The 17,973-nt window shown below is 41.3% G+C and overlaps 1 protein-coding gene across 3 annotated transcripts in view; it reads left to right on the top strand.

Moving 5' to 3' along the window:
* The window catches only part of AMBRA1 (autophagy and beclin 1 regulator 1), a 178,437-nt gene that overhangs the window by 51,860 nt on the left and 108,604 nt on the right, over positions 1-17,973 (top strand). Inside the window, exon 9 of one of the 3 annotated variants that reach the window (XM_047693074.1) lies at positions 16,001-16,087. The exons of the other annotated variants lie outside the window; for them this stretch is intronic. Coding sequence (XP_047549030.1) covers positions 16,001-16,087 — 87 coding nt within the window. The remainder of the gene's footprint in view (positions 1-16,000; positions 16,088-17,973) is intronic. 3 annotated transcript variants of the gene reach the window in all.

The following is a 17,973-nucleotide window of genomic DNA, read 5'->3' as shown; positions in this document are numbered from 1 at the left end:
TGCCACTCTGTTTTCTTTTTCTGTAAGTTTGGTTACTTTAGAAACCTCTTGTAAGAGGAGTCATGCAGTATTTGTCTTCCTGTAATTGGCTTATTTCACTTAGTATAATGTCTTCAGGGTTCATCCATGTTGCAGCATACAAGAGGATTTCCTTCTTTTTAAAGGCTGAGTAATACTCCACTGTATACACATTTTCTTTATCCATTTGTCTGTCAATGACATTTAGGTTGCTTCCACATCTTACCTATTGTGAGTAATTCTGCAGTGAACATGGGAGGACAAATATTTCAGATTTCATATATTTCAGATCTTGTTTTCAGTTCTTTTGCAAATACACTCAGGAGGAAGATTGCTGGATCATATGGTAGTTCTATTTTTGATTTTTTTGAGAAGCCTCTATACTGTTTTGCACAGTGGCTACATCATTTTACAGTCCCACCAGCAATGTGCCAGTGTTCTAATTTCTCTACATCCTCACCAACATTGTGATTTCCTGTTTTTTTTGGCAGTGCCCATCCTAATGGGCATGAGGTGGGGATCTCATTGTGCTTTGATTTGCATTTCCTGATGATGAGTGATGTTCAGGATCTTTTCATATGCTTGCTGTCCATTTGTAGATTTTTTAAAAAAGATTTTTATTTGAGAGTGAGAAAGAGAGAGAATGAGAGATCACATGGGGGGAGGGGCAGAGGCAGAGGGAGAAGCAGCTTGATATGGGACTCGATCCCAGGACCCCCGGGATCATGACCTGAGCCAAATGAAGATACTTAACCTACTGAGCCCCCCAGGTGCCCTGTAGATTTTTTTTTTTTTAAAGATTTATTTATTTTAGAGACAGAAAACATGTGTGTGTGGGCAGGGGAGGTGGAGGAGAGTGATAGAGGGAAAGGGAAAGAGAATCCCAGGTAGACTTCCTGCTGAGCATGGAGTCCAAGGCAGGGCTTGAGATCATGACTTGAGCTGAAATCAAGAGTTGAAAACTTAACCGACCGAGCCACCCAGGTGCCCCCATTTGTGTATCTTCTTTGGATAAATGTCTGTTCAAGTCCTTTGCCCATTTTTAAATGTTTTTTTTGTGGTTGTTGTTAAATTGTAGGAGTTCTTAATATATTCTGGATAGTAACTCCTTATCTGGTAGTTTGCAAATATTATCTCCTATTCAGTAGATTGCCTTTTTACTCTTTTGAATGTTTCTTTTGATGTGTATAAGTTTTTTAAGTTTTATACAGCACCATTTGTCTTTGTTTTTGTTGCCTGTGCTTTTGGTATCATATCTAAGAAATCATAGTTCTTCTGGTGTCATAAAGCTTTCCCCCTGTGTTTTTGTTTGTTTGTTTGTTTCTTTTTGTTTGTTTTTCCCCCTGTGTTTTCATATAGGAGTTTTTATAGCTTCAGGTCTTACATTTAGGTCTTTTTTTTTTTTTTTTTTTAAGATTTTATTTATTTATTTGAGAGAGAAAGCACAAGCAGTGGGGAGGGGTAGAGGGAGAAGCAGCCTCTCTGCTGAGTGGGAAGCTGACAACAGAACTGATCCTAAGACCCTGCGATCATGACCTGAGCAGAAGGCAGATGCTTAATGAACTGAGCCATCCAGGTACCCTTACATTTAGGTCTTTAATCCATTTTGAGTTAATTTTTATGTGTGGTGTAAGGTAAGGGCCATCTTCATTCTTTTGCATGTGGATAGCCAGTTTTCCCAGTGCTATTTGTTGGAGAAACTATCAATTCTCCATTGTCTATGTGTTTTGTTTTGTTTTTTTTTTTTTAAATAGGCTTCATGCCCTATGTGGGGCTTGAAGAGTCGCATTCTCTTTCTGAGCCAGCCATGCGCCCCACCATTGCCTATGGAGTCTTGACAACTTTGTCAAAAAGATCATTCGACCACTTACTTACACAGGTTTTATATCTGGGCTCTCTCTATTCTATTCTATGTGCCTTCCTTTATGCCAGTACCATTCTGTTTTGATTACTGTAGCTTTGTAATATATTTTGATATAAAGACGTGTCAGGCCTCCAGCTTTGTTTTGCTTTCTCGAGATTGTTTTGGCTATTTCACTGTAAGTTAACTAACTGGACTTTGAGTAAAAACTTGAAAATATTGTTTTGGCTGTTGGTCCTTTGAGATTCCATATGAATTTGGGTTTGTTTTTTTTTTTTCTCTTTCTGTAAAAATTGCCAATGGAATTTTGGTAGAGATTGCATTGAATCTGTAGATTGCTTTGGGTAATATGGACTTTTTTTTTTTTTTTTTAAGATTTTTTTAATGTATTTATTTGACAGACGGAGATCACAAGTAGGTAGAGAAGCAGGCAGAGAGGAGGAAGCAGGCTCCCTGCCGAGCAGAGAGCCTGATGCGGGGCTCTATCCCAGGACCCTGGGATCATGACCTGAGCCGAAGGCAGAGGCTTTAACCCACTGAGCCACCCAGGCGCCCCTAATGTGGACATTTTAACAATATTAAGTCTTCTAATCCCTAAACCCGGGATGTCCTGCCATTTTTTTTTTTTAAGATCTTTTTTATTTATTTGACAGAAATCACAAGTAGGCAGAGACCCAGGCAGAGAGAGAGGGGGAAGCAGGCTCCCCCTCTCCCCTGAGCAGAGAGCCCGATGCGGGACTCGATCCCAGGACCCTGGGATTAATCATGATCTGGACTGAAGGCAGAGGCTTTAACCCACTGAGCCATCCAGGCGCCCCTGTCCTGCCATTTGTTTGTGCTTTCTTTACTTTCTTTCAGCAGTGTTCTGTAGCTTCAGTGTGCAAGTCTTTCAGCTCTTTGATTAAGTTTATTTCTAAGTATTTATTCTTTTTGATGCTGCTGTAAATAGGACCATTTTCTTTTCAGCAAATGTAATTCTTTTAAAATTAAAACAAGAAGGAACTTTTTTTTTCTTTTAAATTTCTCTAATCTAGTGTCTTCCTAGAAGTCCAGCAGTCTTCTCTGCATGGTTTTCTGATTCCTTTCATGCTTGTCTCTTAAAAGTTCTCAGAAGGAATTAAGGCAGAAGCTGGGCTGATCATTTTCTCTTAGCTCCTTTTAAGGCCAAGGAGTTGTTGTAATACTCATCCTAACAGAGTTGCTGACTTTAGTCCTTCATAGAGCCACTGAATTTGGCAGTTGTGTTAGACGGTATTGTTTTGGATATGATGAGGTCATAAAGTTGGGGTAGATACATCAGAATGTGTTTATTGTGAGCTCTTTGGGTGATGGTTCTGAAAGGGTGGTTCCTAGAGTAGGAGCATCAGCATCTTCTGGGAACTCGTTAGAAATACAAGTTCCTGGGCTCATCCCAGATTTACTGCATCAGAGACTTAGAGTGGGAAGCCATATAATCTGCATTTTTAGCAAGCTCTTCTGGTGGTTTTGATACACACTTAAGTTAAAGAGCATGATTTTAAACCACCTAGGAACTCTTTCAACACCATTACCACCGCTCTCCCAGATCTCTGTAGTGTACTAAGATCCCTTGCATTATTCATCACCTTTTATTTTTCCTTTTGCTCTTGTCCCAGGTGATGCAATGTTGCTTTAACTCTCACAGTCTCCTTCTCTCTTGTAATGTGCACTAACAGAAATATATGGAGTTGAGCAACACTGGATTCAATTTCTGGCTCTGTTGTGTGACCTTGGACAGTTAAGTAGCCTTTTTGAAGGTCCATTTTCTCAATTGGAAAATTATGTGAGGGTTAAATGAGTTAAGCACCAGTTGCTTTTGCAAGTTTAGATGCTCAAGAAATGCCTGCTCTTTTTTCCCTTTGTCCTATTACTCTGCTCAAAATACAAAACAAAACAAAAACCTTTGCCGTGGCATATTGCCTGCAGATTTTAAAATTTTTACTTATTTGTTTTGGTCTGTTGGTATTATTTTTGGGGGCTTCAGGCTTTATGGGGTATCTGAAATCTCATCATATAAAATTGGAATAAACCAAGTTCATAAAAAAGTGAGGTGCCTATTGTATACGTGCTGCCAAAGTGAGCACATGAGGTGCCTATAAAGGGTGAATAAGGAATGGTTATTAAGTTAGAGCTGGTGCTAGTTACTTCTGTTAGTCACTTGCATTGGATATAGTGAAGTTTTATATTAGAAAGTTTAATAATACTGAAAGTAATTTGGATCATAGTAAGAGAATAGGATATTATCTTCATTTTTCCTGCACCCTCTCTCTCTTTTTTTTTTTTTTTAAAGTAGACTCTACGCCTAGCATTGAGCCCACCACAGGGCTTAAACTCAGTCCTTGAGATTAAGACCTGAGTTGAGATTGAGTCAGACTGCTTTACCGACTGAGCCATCCAGGTGTCCCTTTCTTTCACTCTTTTATAGTAATTTGTGCAAAAGAAACTGGTCTTGCCTCATGTAAAGGGAGGGAGCATAAATAGCCTTAATTTCCCAAATTCTAGGGCCACCTTCTACATTAAGGGGGAGCTATCCAGGGCAGAAGTAGGTTTCAGAAAGATAGACTCTGACTGGGATAGGGAGGAGAGTAGTAAATCTTTCTAAATTGACATTGACAATACCAAGACTTTGTGCTTTGGACCCTGTGAGCAAGTTTGCACTGAGTTTTATTGTTTAGTATTTGTTTCCAGATGTCTTGTTTGGTGATTTGTTTTGGTAGCCAAGGTTCCTTTGAGTACAGATGTGATTACTTCAGGCTTGCAGTTAACTTCACAGACTTAGTTCTAATGCCCCAGTTGTGATTGGCTTGAAAGTTCTACAAGATCAGGGCCCGTGGGTGGCTCAGTGGTTAAGTGTCTGCCTTTGGCTCTGGTCATGATCCCAGGGTCCTGGGATCAAGTCCCACGTTGGGCTTCCTGCTTCACAGGAGGCCTGCTTCTCCCTTTCCCACTCCCCCTGTTTGTGTTCCCTCTCTCACTGTGTCTCTCCCTGTCAAATAAATAACTAAATAAAATCTTTAAAAAAAAAAAAAGTTCTACAAGATCAGAAACTATTTCATTCATTTATTAATGTATAATAAACCACACAGCAAAACTTAGTGACTTAAAATAACAATTTTATTACCTTCCATTGTTCTTTGGGTGGACTGGGCTCAGATGGGAAGTTCTGTTGGTCTTGCCTGGGGTTTCTCTAGAGTCACCGGGAGGCTCAGGTGGAACGGCTAGTCCTCTCCCTCTTCCTGTAGTCTCAGAGACTCCTCTCTCCATGTGCCCTTTCCAGCCAACTAGCCAGACTTCTTACTTAGCAGCTTAAGGCTTCTTCCTAAAGCGACAGTTCCAAGAGGGAGGAATGGAAGCTGTCAGTTCTCTTAAAGGCTAGGGCCACAACTGGCACCGCTTGCCACATTCTCTTGGTTAAAGCAAGAACAGACCGGTCTAGATTCAGTGTGGGAGGAGACCATACAAGGACAAGAATACTAAGAAGTATGGTTCTTTGGGGTCCATTTTTGGAGACTACTACAGGAACCATATCTATTTTATATATGAATATATAGTGACAATAAGTACTTGGGATTTGAATCAGTGGTTGGATGGACTGACAGATTGATGGATGAATGACTGCTCTTACCAATTTGAGTGAGGTTCATGTGATTCTTAGGTTTCCGGTACCCACCCATGTTTATGCCTCTACAGTATTCATCCTTCTCGACACATGTTTTCTTTCTGGGAAGCCACTTTTTTAGGCATAGTGATGTGGGTGACCTGAGTGCATTATATGCCCTGCAGACACTTGGGGAGTTGTAATACCAGGGAGAAAAGAATAATTGGTATTCACTGAACTGTGTGGTGGCTGCTGTACTTTATGTATGTTCCTATTTATAGCAACCTTGTGGAATAGGGATTTCCCTTTAAATTTGGACATTGAAGATAATGGACTTGCCTAAGGTCACATAGTGAGTAAGTGACACGAGATGATGAATTTAGGAAGTATTCTCGGGTTTCCTGACTGGCTTATTTAAAAGAGCGTGCGACTCCTGATCTCAGGATTGTGGGTTCGAGCCCCACGTTGGGTGTAGAGATTATTTAAATAAATAAACATAAATAAAAAAAATAAAAATAAACTTCATTCTCATTCTGAAGCTAAAGCACTGACTTGTGTCCTTTATTAGTTATTCAGAGTTTCCCTTGATTAGTCTCAGACCATTAAGATATATCAGAGGGGTTTTCAACAGCAGCTAACAGCATTAACATTTGGGGCTGTGTAATTCTTTATTGTGGGAGTCTGTGCTATGCTATTGTAGGATGTTGAGCACTGTCCCTGACCTTTATGCACTAGATGCCAGTGCACTCTCCCCACTCATTTGCAACAACTGTGTCTCTAGACATTGCTGTGTGACCCCTAGAGGGGATTCCCTCCCATTGAAAAGTTATTTCATGATTTGCTCTCCTTCAGTTTTTCCTGTTGTTGTTGTTGTTTTTTTTTTTTTTTTAATGATTTCTCACAAGGAACTGGCAGAGTCTTCAAACCACCTCATTCTTGTAATAGTACTGCCTGGTTCTCCACCCTCCCTTCCAAGTAGGCTCTGTGCTGGGCGTGGAGCCCAAGGCAGGGCTTGAACTCGCGGGGCAGGGCTTGAATTCAGAACTCTGAGTTCAAGAGTTGGATGCTTAACTGGAGCCACCCGGGCGCTTCTGCCTGCTTCTGATGGTCTTGAGTCCTGCCTTTCTTTCATTGCCTCTCTCCTCTTTTGCCTTGTCTTTTTGCTTTTGTTTGTGATTTCCCTATATCAAATGCAGCTGGACAGAAGTGGTGTTTGTAAGGACCTTTTTTTACACAGGTATCAATTTAGCAGGCATTCAGATCTCTGAGATTATACGCATTCCTGTAGTGGAAAAAGGCAGTTTACATCTTCTAATTATGGTAGGGGAGAAAGGCATAATATTTAGTAAGCTGAGAATTAAATGGCTTCCAGGCTCCACAGAGTTAATCTTCAGGGTAGTGTTTGATTGACATGCTAGAGGATGGTAATGTGCAATTCTTTGGGGGGAACGGGGGAGGAGAGTGGAAATTGCAGTTTCTCTACTAATTGTACCTTAGGTGTCATTTATGACAATTTCATGTTGTCTAGACAGAGGGAAATGGTAGAGAAATTATTCTAGTGGAGTCAAATGCGGGGTCCAAAAGGAATCAAGAAGGTTGTGAAAGTCAGGATCAGAGTGGAAGGACAAGTAATATACCCCAGAGGCAAATCAGTGAAAATCAGATGTCACTTAGAGAAGCTGCTCAGGATGAACCCAGAATGTAAGAAAGTGATTGTACTCTGAGCTTTGTATTTGCTCAAGGGCTAACAGTGGATTGTTTGGGGGCCCAGCTGGAGTCTCTGCCCCTTGTCTATTTCTGTAGACTCCAGGAACCTCATTACTTGCACAGACATGAGCCAGGAAGGCTGCCTCTTTGCCTCTGGTTAGTAAATGCTCCAGTCTGCCGTGTATTCCTTTTTCCTCATTGTCTTGGAAGGCTTCATTTACTAACTCTCTTTGCCCTCCTGATGTTGGCCCTAAGGTTTTGCTTCATATTATAATATATAGTGTTTACAATATATCAGGGTCAGTGGCCTGTCATTTCAGAACAGTTGGCCTTGGTCAAGGGTTTTTTTAAATTTCAGGTTAGGAATAGAAATGTGAAAAATCATCTAGGAGGAAGTGTATGGGTTAGCTGTTATTGAAACAGTAAATGATTTCTACCCAATATATTCTTTGTAGAATTAGTTGGTATAGAGATCCTATTTTTGGAATCATCTTTTATTCTGAATAAAAGTAGTGGAAAAATTAGGATTATTGGATTTTTTAAAATCTCTTCTTGATTTTGGAGGAAACCAGTCAACTAGGATGCACTGCCTCTTAATTAAAACCCAAACCTGTATATCACAGCTGTTGCTTGTCTGGGTATGTGTGAGTATCAGAACTAACCGTGGAACTTGTTGTCATTGATATGCTCTTACTCATCCTTTGGTGAAAAGTCCCTGATCTAAATTTCTAATTTAAAAGAGTCTGTGGTTGGGGCGCCTGGGTGGCTCAGTGGGTTAAAGCCTCTGCCTTCGGCTTGGGTCATGATCCCAGTGTCCTGGGATCGAGCCCCACATCGGGCTCTCTGCTCAGCAGGGAGCCTGCTTCTTCCTCGCTCTCTGCCTGCCTCTCTGCCTACTTCTGATCTCTCTCTGTGTCAAATAAATAAATAAAATCTTTAAAATAAATAAATAAAAGAGTCTGTGGTCTATGAGCAGATCTTCCAAGTCTTTTATTTATTTATTTATTTTTTTAAAAAGATTTTATTTATTTGACAGAGATCACAGGTAGGCAGAGAGGCAGGCAGAGAGAGGAAGGGAAGCAGGCTCCCTGCTGAGCAGAGAGCCTGATGTGGGGCTCGATCCCAGGACCCCGGGATCATGACCTGAGCTGAAGGCAGAGGCTTTAACCCACTGAGCCACCCAGGTGCCCCATCTTCCAAGTCTTTTAGAGAAAATGAATTTGGAGACAGAGTAAACAGGGCCACGTAGATCATCTTGGGCCTTTGTTCAGATGCTGACGAAAGTGAGTTTTTATTATTAAATTGAAATTTGTGTTGAGGATATACAAAAGCTAAGCATAGTGCCAACCAGTCATTTTATAATTGTATCAAAAATAACGACCTAGGGCAACTCTGCAGTTCATTTGGTTAAACATCCAGCTCTTGATCTCAGCTGAGGTCTTGATCTCAGGGAAGTTAAGTTCAAGCCCTGCGTTGGGCTCCACACTGGTCGTGAAGCCTGATTAAAACAAACAAACAAAACACCTACCAGACAGTTAGCAGAGGGTCGTATATTCCCAGAGGGGTCTGGCTGACTTCTCAGGTAAGACTTTTGTATAACTGGATACACAGTTGTGTACTGAATGTTTCTAGCTTCTTTCTTTTGGTATCTGTGATTATGTTGAGCTCTGATGTTTTACCATCTGTCTCTCGCTGTACAGAGGCATTGAGGAATACGTTAATGTTTTATAAAGACATTCTGGTGAAACTCATTGTTTTGAGTCCCATGAATTGTTGATGCTTGATGATAGTAAGATGAGGCCCATCCATAGGACAGGCACTGTGAGCTCTTTCTGTGGTATGCCTGTTTTTTTCCTTGATGTCAGCCTTTTCGCTGTGCCACCTTGCCTTGTTCTACCCCACAGCAGGGGCAGGAATTGCCTGCCAGGCTCCACTGGCGACAGCATCACGCTTTAAGTGAACTCCTAGAACTGGGGGCCCTGCAGCGATCAGATGAGCGCCTGTCGTTGGATACCTTAAACGGTAATTGCCAGTGTGTGAAATGGGGAGGCTTGGATGCCTCCACTTTAAAGCAGAGATGTCAATTTGGAAATCATAATAGAGGTGTCATTTCAGAACACACAATTATTTTTTTACAAAGAATAAGGGCTTGTCATCTCCCAGCCCAGGCATGCGCCAAGGCAGAGATTGGAGGCTTGCAGAGCAAGATTCAAAAATGAAGAAGGCAAGAAGAACTTGGTACATCCAAGTTCCTTCGGCCTCATGCCACTCCATCCCCCTGAAAACATTGCCCTCTTTCCCCTGTGAGGTCTCTTTTAGCAATATACCATCCTGGAGCATCTGTGGTAGTTTCCCAGGCAAGTAGCCAGCCTCGGACTTTATGATTTAATAAGCCTCCCAGGGACCAGGCTGCCTTGCATTTATCGTCCTGATAAAACTATGTCAGCACTTTAACCTGAGCAGCTTAAGTGACCAGAGGGATAAAGGGTGATGTAAGCAGTTTCTGAAGACCTTGTTCCTTCAGGAATTTCAGTGTGAGTTTTTGGATATCTGGCAACCTTGTCTGAGTGTCATGGGGTCAGTGGGGGCAATCAGATGTGTCTTCTTGCTTGTTCTTCCAAATCTACTTAGGACTGCTCATTTATTCGTAGGCTTTTATTGGTCTCTTATTACATGTTAATTAGGAGTTTTAATGGGGACAGAAAAATGACTTGGACGCGGTACATGCTTTCATGTGGCTTATAGTCCAGTAGCAGAGACAAAACATAGGTAATGATAGTACATGGTGACTTGGCAGAGGCCTTTTTTTTTTTTTTTAAAGATTTTATTTATTTATTTGACAGAGACAGCGAGAGAGGGAATATAAGCAGGGGGAGTGGGAGAGGGAGATGCAGGCTTCCCAAGGAGTGGGGAGCCCAACGCAGGGCTCTATCCCAGGACTCTGGCTTCATGACCTGAGCTGAAGGCAGACGCTCAACAACTGAGTCACCCAGGTGCCTCTGGCAGAGGCCTTTTAAGAGAGGTTTCAAAACCAGTGGGGTCTTTGGGAAGAGAGTGTGAACTTTTGGATGGAGGAGTCAGATGTTTGAGTTTTGAAGGATTTTTTTTTTTTTTAAAGATTTCATTCATTTATTTGACAAAGATCACAAGTAGGCAGAGAGGGAGGCAGAGAGAAAGAAGGAGAAGCAGGCTCCCCGCTGAGCAGAGAGCTCGGTGCAGGGCTCTATCCCAGGACCCTGAGATCATGACCTGATCCGAAGGCAGAGGCTTAACCTACTGAGCCACCCAGGTGCCCCGAGTTTTGAAGGATTTTTAAAGGCAGAAACGGGAAAAGGAACTTTCCAGAAAGAAGCAATGGCCAACCTAAATACCTAGATGAGATGAGGGTGTGTTTAGTTTCAGCTAGAGCAGTGCTTCTCAAAGTGCCTGTGGAGTTTCGGCTGCGACATGTAACGAGGTTATCACTCTGGTTGTTAATGGAATGTGTGCTTGTGTTAAGAATGTCTCAATTTTAATTTCAAATGTAAATATTAATAGATAAAACCCATATAAACAAAAGCTCGTTGGGGTCCTCACTAATTTTTAAGAGTGTTAAAGGAGTTCTGAGACCAAAAAGGTTGAAATCCACCAGGCTGGAGTATATCATATATCCAGAAGAAATGAGAAATTCAGCTGCAGAGCTTTGGAACGAAGCTGAGGAATTTAGATTTTATTTTCTAGGCAGAAGGGAGCTACTGGTTTTGGGTTTGGCTCCCCTGAACTGAAATAGCAGATATCACCCAGACATCAGAGTCGGGCTGGGAAATGACTCCTTAGGCAGGGGCATCAGTGGCATCTTGAGGTCTGGGAGCAGGCTTTACATGTCATACAGGGCACAGAGTCCCAGCAATTGATTTTCCCCAGTAATTAGAGGAGGTTTAAACATATTTATTTGCTTTAGGATATTGATTTTTGTCTGTGATCTAACAACTAGTTAGAATATTTTCAGGATATAATCGTTGAGTAAGAAAGAGTTGCCACTGGCTTATTCATTCTGTCTAGACGTGTATAAAGGTACCATACTTTCTTTCTTTTTTCTTTTTATTTTTAAAGATTTTATTTATTTATTTGACAGACAGAGGTCACAAGTAGAGAGGTAGGCAGAGAGGGGCGGGGGAAGCAGGCTCCCCACTGAGCAGAGAGCCCAATGTGGGGCTCGATCCCAGGACCCTGGGATCATGACTGAGCCAAAGGCAGAGGCTTAACCCACTGAGCCACCCAGGCGCCCCGGTACCATACTTTCTGTTTCTCAACTCCGATATCTGTTGGATTTGAAATGAAAGTTCTTTTCGTTCAGATGACCCATCTCATCTGCCTTGATAGCTTTGTTCTTTTCCACAGCTTTCTTCCACTGTTTTTTTTTTTTATTGTTTTCCTAGTCATCAAAGGATATAGTGGAACTAGGGAACCCACTTGCAGATAATCAGAGTATTAATCAGGAAAGGAAGAAATAGCTGTAGTCATTTAAAATGTTAGGAATTTTACAGCTTGAAGTGTGTCTCTGGGGAGTAATGATTTTATCAGGGTTTAATATTAATTTTTTTTAATTTTATTTTTTATAAACATATATTTTTATCCCCAGGGGTACAGGTCTGCGATAATATTAATTTTTGATGACTTTAGTGTATAATACTTTGATTTCATGTTTTTCTGTTCCATTTCTTAGTGACTTCACTTTATCTTTCAAGGGATTTTATGTAAGCAAATATTTTAAGAGCAGGGGGTGGGCAGATTTTTTTCTGTAAAGGAGCAGGTAGTTTAGTATTCTAAGCATGTTCCTGTCAGGATTAACTCTGCCTTGCCAGCTCCAAAACAGCCACAGACAATATATAAATGAGTGGATTGTGGCCATGTCTGAATAAAACTTTATTTATAAAAACAGGCAGCTAGCTTGGGGCCTCTAGTTTACCAAACCTGCCATAGGGCATTAGGGCAACTTACTATTAAGAAATCCTTTTTAAGAAATGAGTAATTCTTTTGAAAATGAAGAGTTTTCCTTTTAGTTTTCAGTGGTTTACTTTTTGGTTTTGTATATTGCATGTTTTTAATTTTTTTGAATGTTTCTAATTTTGAAATAATTTCAGACTGGCAGAAAAGTTGCAAAACTAGTGCAAAGAATTCCCTCATACTCTTCACCCACATTCCCTAAATATTAGCATTTTACCACATTTGTGTTATTCTCTCTCTTTTGCTCTATGTATGAGTATGGTTATGCTTTTACATATTTATGGTTTTTATATTTATGTACTTGTACTTATTCTTTTAAATGTATGATTTTTATATTTATATATTTGTGTTTATTACATTCTTTCAGATGTTGGATTTTCTTAAAAGTAGGATATAGTTTGACAGAGCAGTGGTCTTCAGACTTTAAAAAAAATACTTCTATTAGTAAAAGGCTTTTGAGCAATTTGCGTGTGTGTGTGTGTGTGTGTGTGTGTGTGTGTTACAGATTATGGTTTATACATAAATAAAAAGTTCTGATATTTTCTTTCTGTTCTCCAGTGGGTCAGAATAACACCAACACCTGTGTATCTCAGTTGGACGCCACTGGTACAGAGAATGAACCAGGCAAACTTGCAAAGAAAGAGGGTTTTTTCGTGTGTGTTTTTTTCCTGTCAGGGGCTTCAGTGACTCTTCAAAATTGTGATTACAGGCAGAATTAAATGGTAGCTTCAAGCCTGAACAAGCTTGTCTGAGCCCTCTCCTAAGCCCTACCTGATTTCGCATTATTGGGTTGCATGATAGATGGTTAAGGCAAGTCACATTTGTGGTGGCCAGAGAAGAAGGCACACAGCTGGCATCTCGTCCCATTTTCTTATGTCATTTCTCCAGTGATGGCTGTTTGCAGGAAGCTAACTGTAGGAGAAAAAGATCTTTGTTTGAAGTTTCTAGGAGTGGTGGTGACATTTACTCATCTGGTAGCTCTAGTTCTTTTGGTGTTCAACACCAATTGGAGAAGTCTTTTTTAGTCCTTCAGGGCGTACTTGCGTCCTAACTGAAGAGAACTCAGTGTTTAATCAGTGGTAAGTGTGTGAGGGTGCTATTCATAGTAATTGGCTCTCCTGATTTTGTGTATTAGCAGTTAAAATGCCATATATATATGGCTTGCCAGTCCACTGTATTGCCTGGGGAGCCTAAATGGTGCCAGCAGATTTTGTAGTAAGTAGGCACAAGGGATGCATGTTCCAAAAGAACCTCATCAGGGACTCCCCAGAGACAAAGCTTAACATTTTGGCTTTACCCTAATTTAAAGAAGTCTTTCTAATTAAGATAGGAAGTTAGGGTGGGAAGTAGACTTTGCAGGAGTATAAAATGGAATCATTTAAATTGAGATTATCTAATCCAGACTATTCTAGTTCAAGAATCTCCTTTATAGGATCCTTAAAAAGTCATCTTATCTCTCTGAATACGGACACTGCCTTAGCATAGTAGTAGGGGGTAATAGGGGCTTTGGCTTCCTAACTTAGCAGCATCATTCTCCAGACAGAAGTACTTAAGAAAGATACATGTTTGTTACTCTGCAGGATGCTCCTTACCAAAGGGCTTCTGCTTACTAAGCAGCCATTTGGAGGATAACCTGATGGGGCTCAGCTATACACAGGACTAAAAACTCCATGAGCCCTTTGGGATGGACGGACTTCTAGGTGTTCAGGGAAGTCAGTTGCTCCCAGATCTTGCTTCCATTCAACTCCTTCCCAATTCCATAGAACTAATTAATTAGTAGTGGACAAGTATTTATCTAAGATGGCATAAATGTCCTGAATATATACTCTTCTCAAAATTTCACTTCTTCTTTTTCTAGTCTAGGTACCTCTCACTACCCCTTCCTCTCACAAACATTTTGTAGTTCAAAACTCCAAGACATGCCATTATTTTATGTGCCCCTAATGAAAGAAAAAAAAATCCTTCCAGTTTAACTGTGTCAGGGATGCCTGGTTGGCTCAGTCGGTTAAGCATGTGCCTTGGGCTCAGGTCATGATCTCAGGGTCCTGGAATTCAGCCATGTGTCGGGCTCCCTGCTCAGTGGCAAGTCTGCTTCTCCCTCTCCCACTGCTCCCCACCCCACTCCTGCTTTCTCTCTCTCTCAAATAAATAAAATCTTAAAAAAAAACAAAAACTTTTCATACAATTATTAGATGCATCCCAGTGTCAGACATGCTAAAATGGGAGGGTATCTCTTAGAATTGATGAAACAGCATTTCTGCTGCTGTCGACAGTGATATCATTGAAGATCCCAGACCAGAGATGTATTTTATTGCTTTCTTCTCTTCCTCTTGGTTACATTGTAATATTCTCTTCCTTCAGTGGTAGGGCTGCTTAAAATGAATTGTGGGGGGAGGTATTAGGCCTTGTTTAGATAGAAAGCATCATTTAACAGTTGGTTGTCCTGGGCAGGAAAGGTAGCAAGCCAGCTTGACAGGACCTCTGCTGTATCTCTTCCCCAGGCTGTTGGGGGAAATGCTTTGGTGAGCTAGTTGCTGGGATAAAGTGACTGCACATGACTATACCTAAAGCCAGCTGGTTTTAATAATAGTGAATTGAATTAACTCAATTGGGAAAGATTGGTAGCTGCTGTCCTTATCCTGCAGATCTGCTTTAAAGAAGAGTCTGGCAGGGAGCCGGTGACCTGTTCCCCGGAGAGCCAGGCAAGATGCTGCTGGAAAGGAACAATATGCATTTCTTTTTGAGACCATTTCTTCTGAAACTTGTTCTGTGGCAGGATTTTGATTGGCTGCCAAGGCACATTTGAGTTGGGAAGCAGTGTGGCAGACATGGCAAACTTGGGGGTCCCTGGGCCACATTTATCAGATGTGTTTTAATTGGCCCTGTACAAAGAGGGGAGAAAACATTTTAGCTAAAATTTATCAGTCAGGAGATTTCATGGAAAAGTCCAGATTTCTGGCTTTCCTTAAAACACAGGAAGAGCCGGCAATACTGAGCTTGGTCTTAGAGTGGAAACATGCACTTTTTACCTACATGCATTGTGGTTTGAAGCATTTCGGAGTTGACCTTCTCTGGAGTCCTGGTGCTGTCACTTAATAGCCCTGTGCACAGTGCCATATACTTAACTTTTAGGCCCAGTGTTCTCATGTTTGTATAATAATGCCTACCTTGCAGTGATAGGTGAGTTTGAAGTAAGAAAATATATATGACGTGCTTAGTATTTGCCTGGCACCAAGAAAGTGCTCAATAAAATGTGGGTGTATCGACATGTGATCAGTTGAATTTATGATTGGGCTAGATTATGTAATTAAAGATTTTTGTCAGGTAAGCGAGCCTGAGGAGTACTTCTTCTCACAGAAAGGGTGTGGGCAGAGCAGAATGAGTAGAATATAAGGGGATGTGGATTAGGATAACGTGGAGAAACTGAACACCAAGATAAATGTTGGCACTACATGAATATCTCTGGGTATGCCTAATTTTCCCCTTCTGTGTTGATCCCAACCTCCTTTTTGTCCTATTTGCCGGAGATACTGCAAATAGGAATAAGATCATGTCTCTGAAGCAGTTGTTCATTTCTCACAGAAGAGCAGTATTCAGCATAATACAGTGGCCATGTCCGGTGTGGGAGCGCTGTAGCTCATTTATTTGTCTCTCTAAGTACTTAGCTTGTAGGAAGGGTATGATCCCAGATAGCAGGTATTAGCTAGCTCTAAAGGGGGATATTATTTATTTCTCCCCCTATTTTTCCCGTATGAATGACCTCTGAGTTGGTAATTGACAGGGATTATTGCCATTTTTTTAATCTCTGCTAGGAGGCTGCTGGAGTCTTCCCTCATTTCATTATCCCGTTATGATGGAGCAGGATGCAGAGAGCACCCAATTTACCCAGACCCAGCGAGGTAAGGCCAAAGTGAGAAATGGCACTAGGTGGGAGGGAGGGGCTGCCCTTGGGGTTGCCAAGCTGTTGGAAGCCCCATTCTGTGCCTCTCTGGTCCTGGTGCTCTTTTACTCTTCAGTTACAGTTTTGAGACAGGTGGTTCAGGTGATGGGGAAGTGTTGCAGGTAAGTGAACAGAACCTCTGGTGGCAGAGGGTTGCGACTGAGCTCTTGTCCTTTGGGGCTCATTTCTGTAAGTGGGGCACTTAGAGGAGGGCCCTGAGGAGGCCACTGGCAGAGTCACAGGATATGCCATTTTTGCTGATCAGGGAGGCTGTTGCCATTCAGATGGACAGTCAAAAGGGAAACAAGTAGTTATTAATAGGGAAATTACTTACAAATTAAAACTAACCAGCTAACAAATAATTCTAGTTGCTCTCATTTGAGAGAAAATTTAGACTATCGAAAGGTAGAAGTCAAGCTCATTCAGATGTTCAGTTTTTGGATGTGATCTAAAGGAAGAGATGACTGACAAAAGGGTAACTAAATAAAATAAGTTGGCATTTTAATAAAGTGTTTACCTTACACCAATCAGAAGATATTTGAAGAGTTCTCAAAGAGGTTAAGCACTTAGACAAGTTCAGGGCCCACCCTTACCTGATACTGGTGACTGAGGACCCAGGATGAGGTGTTGAGTTGATGTGTAACATTTATTTATAGTGAGCAGCCCTTTGGTGTTGTCACAGCCAGACTTACTGATTTTGTTAATGACCTAAGTAGGGGATAACCTTCACATTATTTAAGTAATACCAGAGCAAATGGTGAGACTTTGCCAAAAGAAAGAATAATTTTAATTGTGAGGTTGGCAAGTTAACAAATACAGGTTAGATAAAGCTAAATGAGCTTTGCTTTAGATTAAGAATTTCAAGTCTGGAAAGACCCGAACGAAGACCAGTCTGGTTGATGCTAGGGATATTGAGTGATTTTGTTGTTGCCACAGTTATGTCATGATACTGAGCATTCTTTCTGAGAGACTAATGAAAGGATTCCCCCATCAATTCCTTACTTCTTTTTCCATAACCCCAAAATGGCAAATCCAGGATCAGGGAGAATACGGGGAGGCAGCTGAGATGGTGATGACCGAACCAAGGAAGTTTATGTTAGTCTCTGATCACACTTGAAAGCAGTAAGCCGAGAATAAGAGAGGGAGATTTTATTTTATTTTTATTTTTTTTTTAAAGATTTTATTTTATTTATTTGACAGAGAGAAATCACAAGTAGGCAGAGAAGCAGGCAGAGAGAGAGAGGAGGAAGCAGGCTCCCCGCCGAGCAGAAAGCCCGATGCGGGGCTCGAACCCAGGACCTGGGATCATGACCTGAGCCGAAGGCAGCGGCTTAACCCACTGAGCCACCCAGGCGCCCCTTGAGAGGGAGATTTTATGCATCAATCTGATTACTCTGAAACACTGAGAAGAGAATTTCTTGCTATAAGAGTTTTTTTAGGACAGCAATAGGAATCTCATCCCCAGAATTTTTTTTTTTTAAAGATTTTATTTATTTATTTGACAGACAGAGATCACAAGTAGGCAGAGAGGCAGGCAGAGGGTGGTGGGGGAGCAGGCTCCCCGCCGAGCAGCGAGCCCAACTCGGGGCTCGATTCCAGGACCCTGGGATCATGACCTGGGCTGAAGGCAGAGGCTTAACCCACTGAGCCACCCAGGTGCCCCTCATCCCCAGAATTTTTAACCTGACAACGTTTAACAGTGATCCTTAAAGACCATTATTTGTCCTCCTTTCATGTAATAAATCTTTTATTTACTCCCACTCATATCTCTTTATACAGAAAGTGTCATACTTTGTGGTGTTGCTATTTTTACATTTTCCCCTCTGAACACACAGTTTTCTTTGG

The sequence above is a fragment of the Lutra lutra genome, chromosome 10, assembly GCF_902655055.1.
Source record: "Lutra lutra chromosome 10, mLutLut1.2, whole genome shotgun sequence".
In the NCBI taxonomy this organism is placed as follows: Eukaryota; Metazoa; Chordata; class Mammalia; order Carnivora; family Mustelidae; genus Lutra; species Lutra lutra.
Note: the sequence above shows the minus strand (reverse complement) of the source record. Positions and strands in the feature narration are given on the sequence as shown.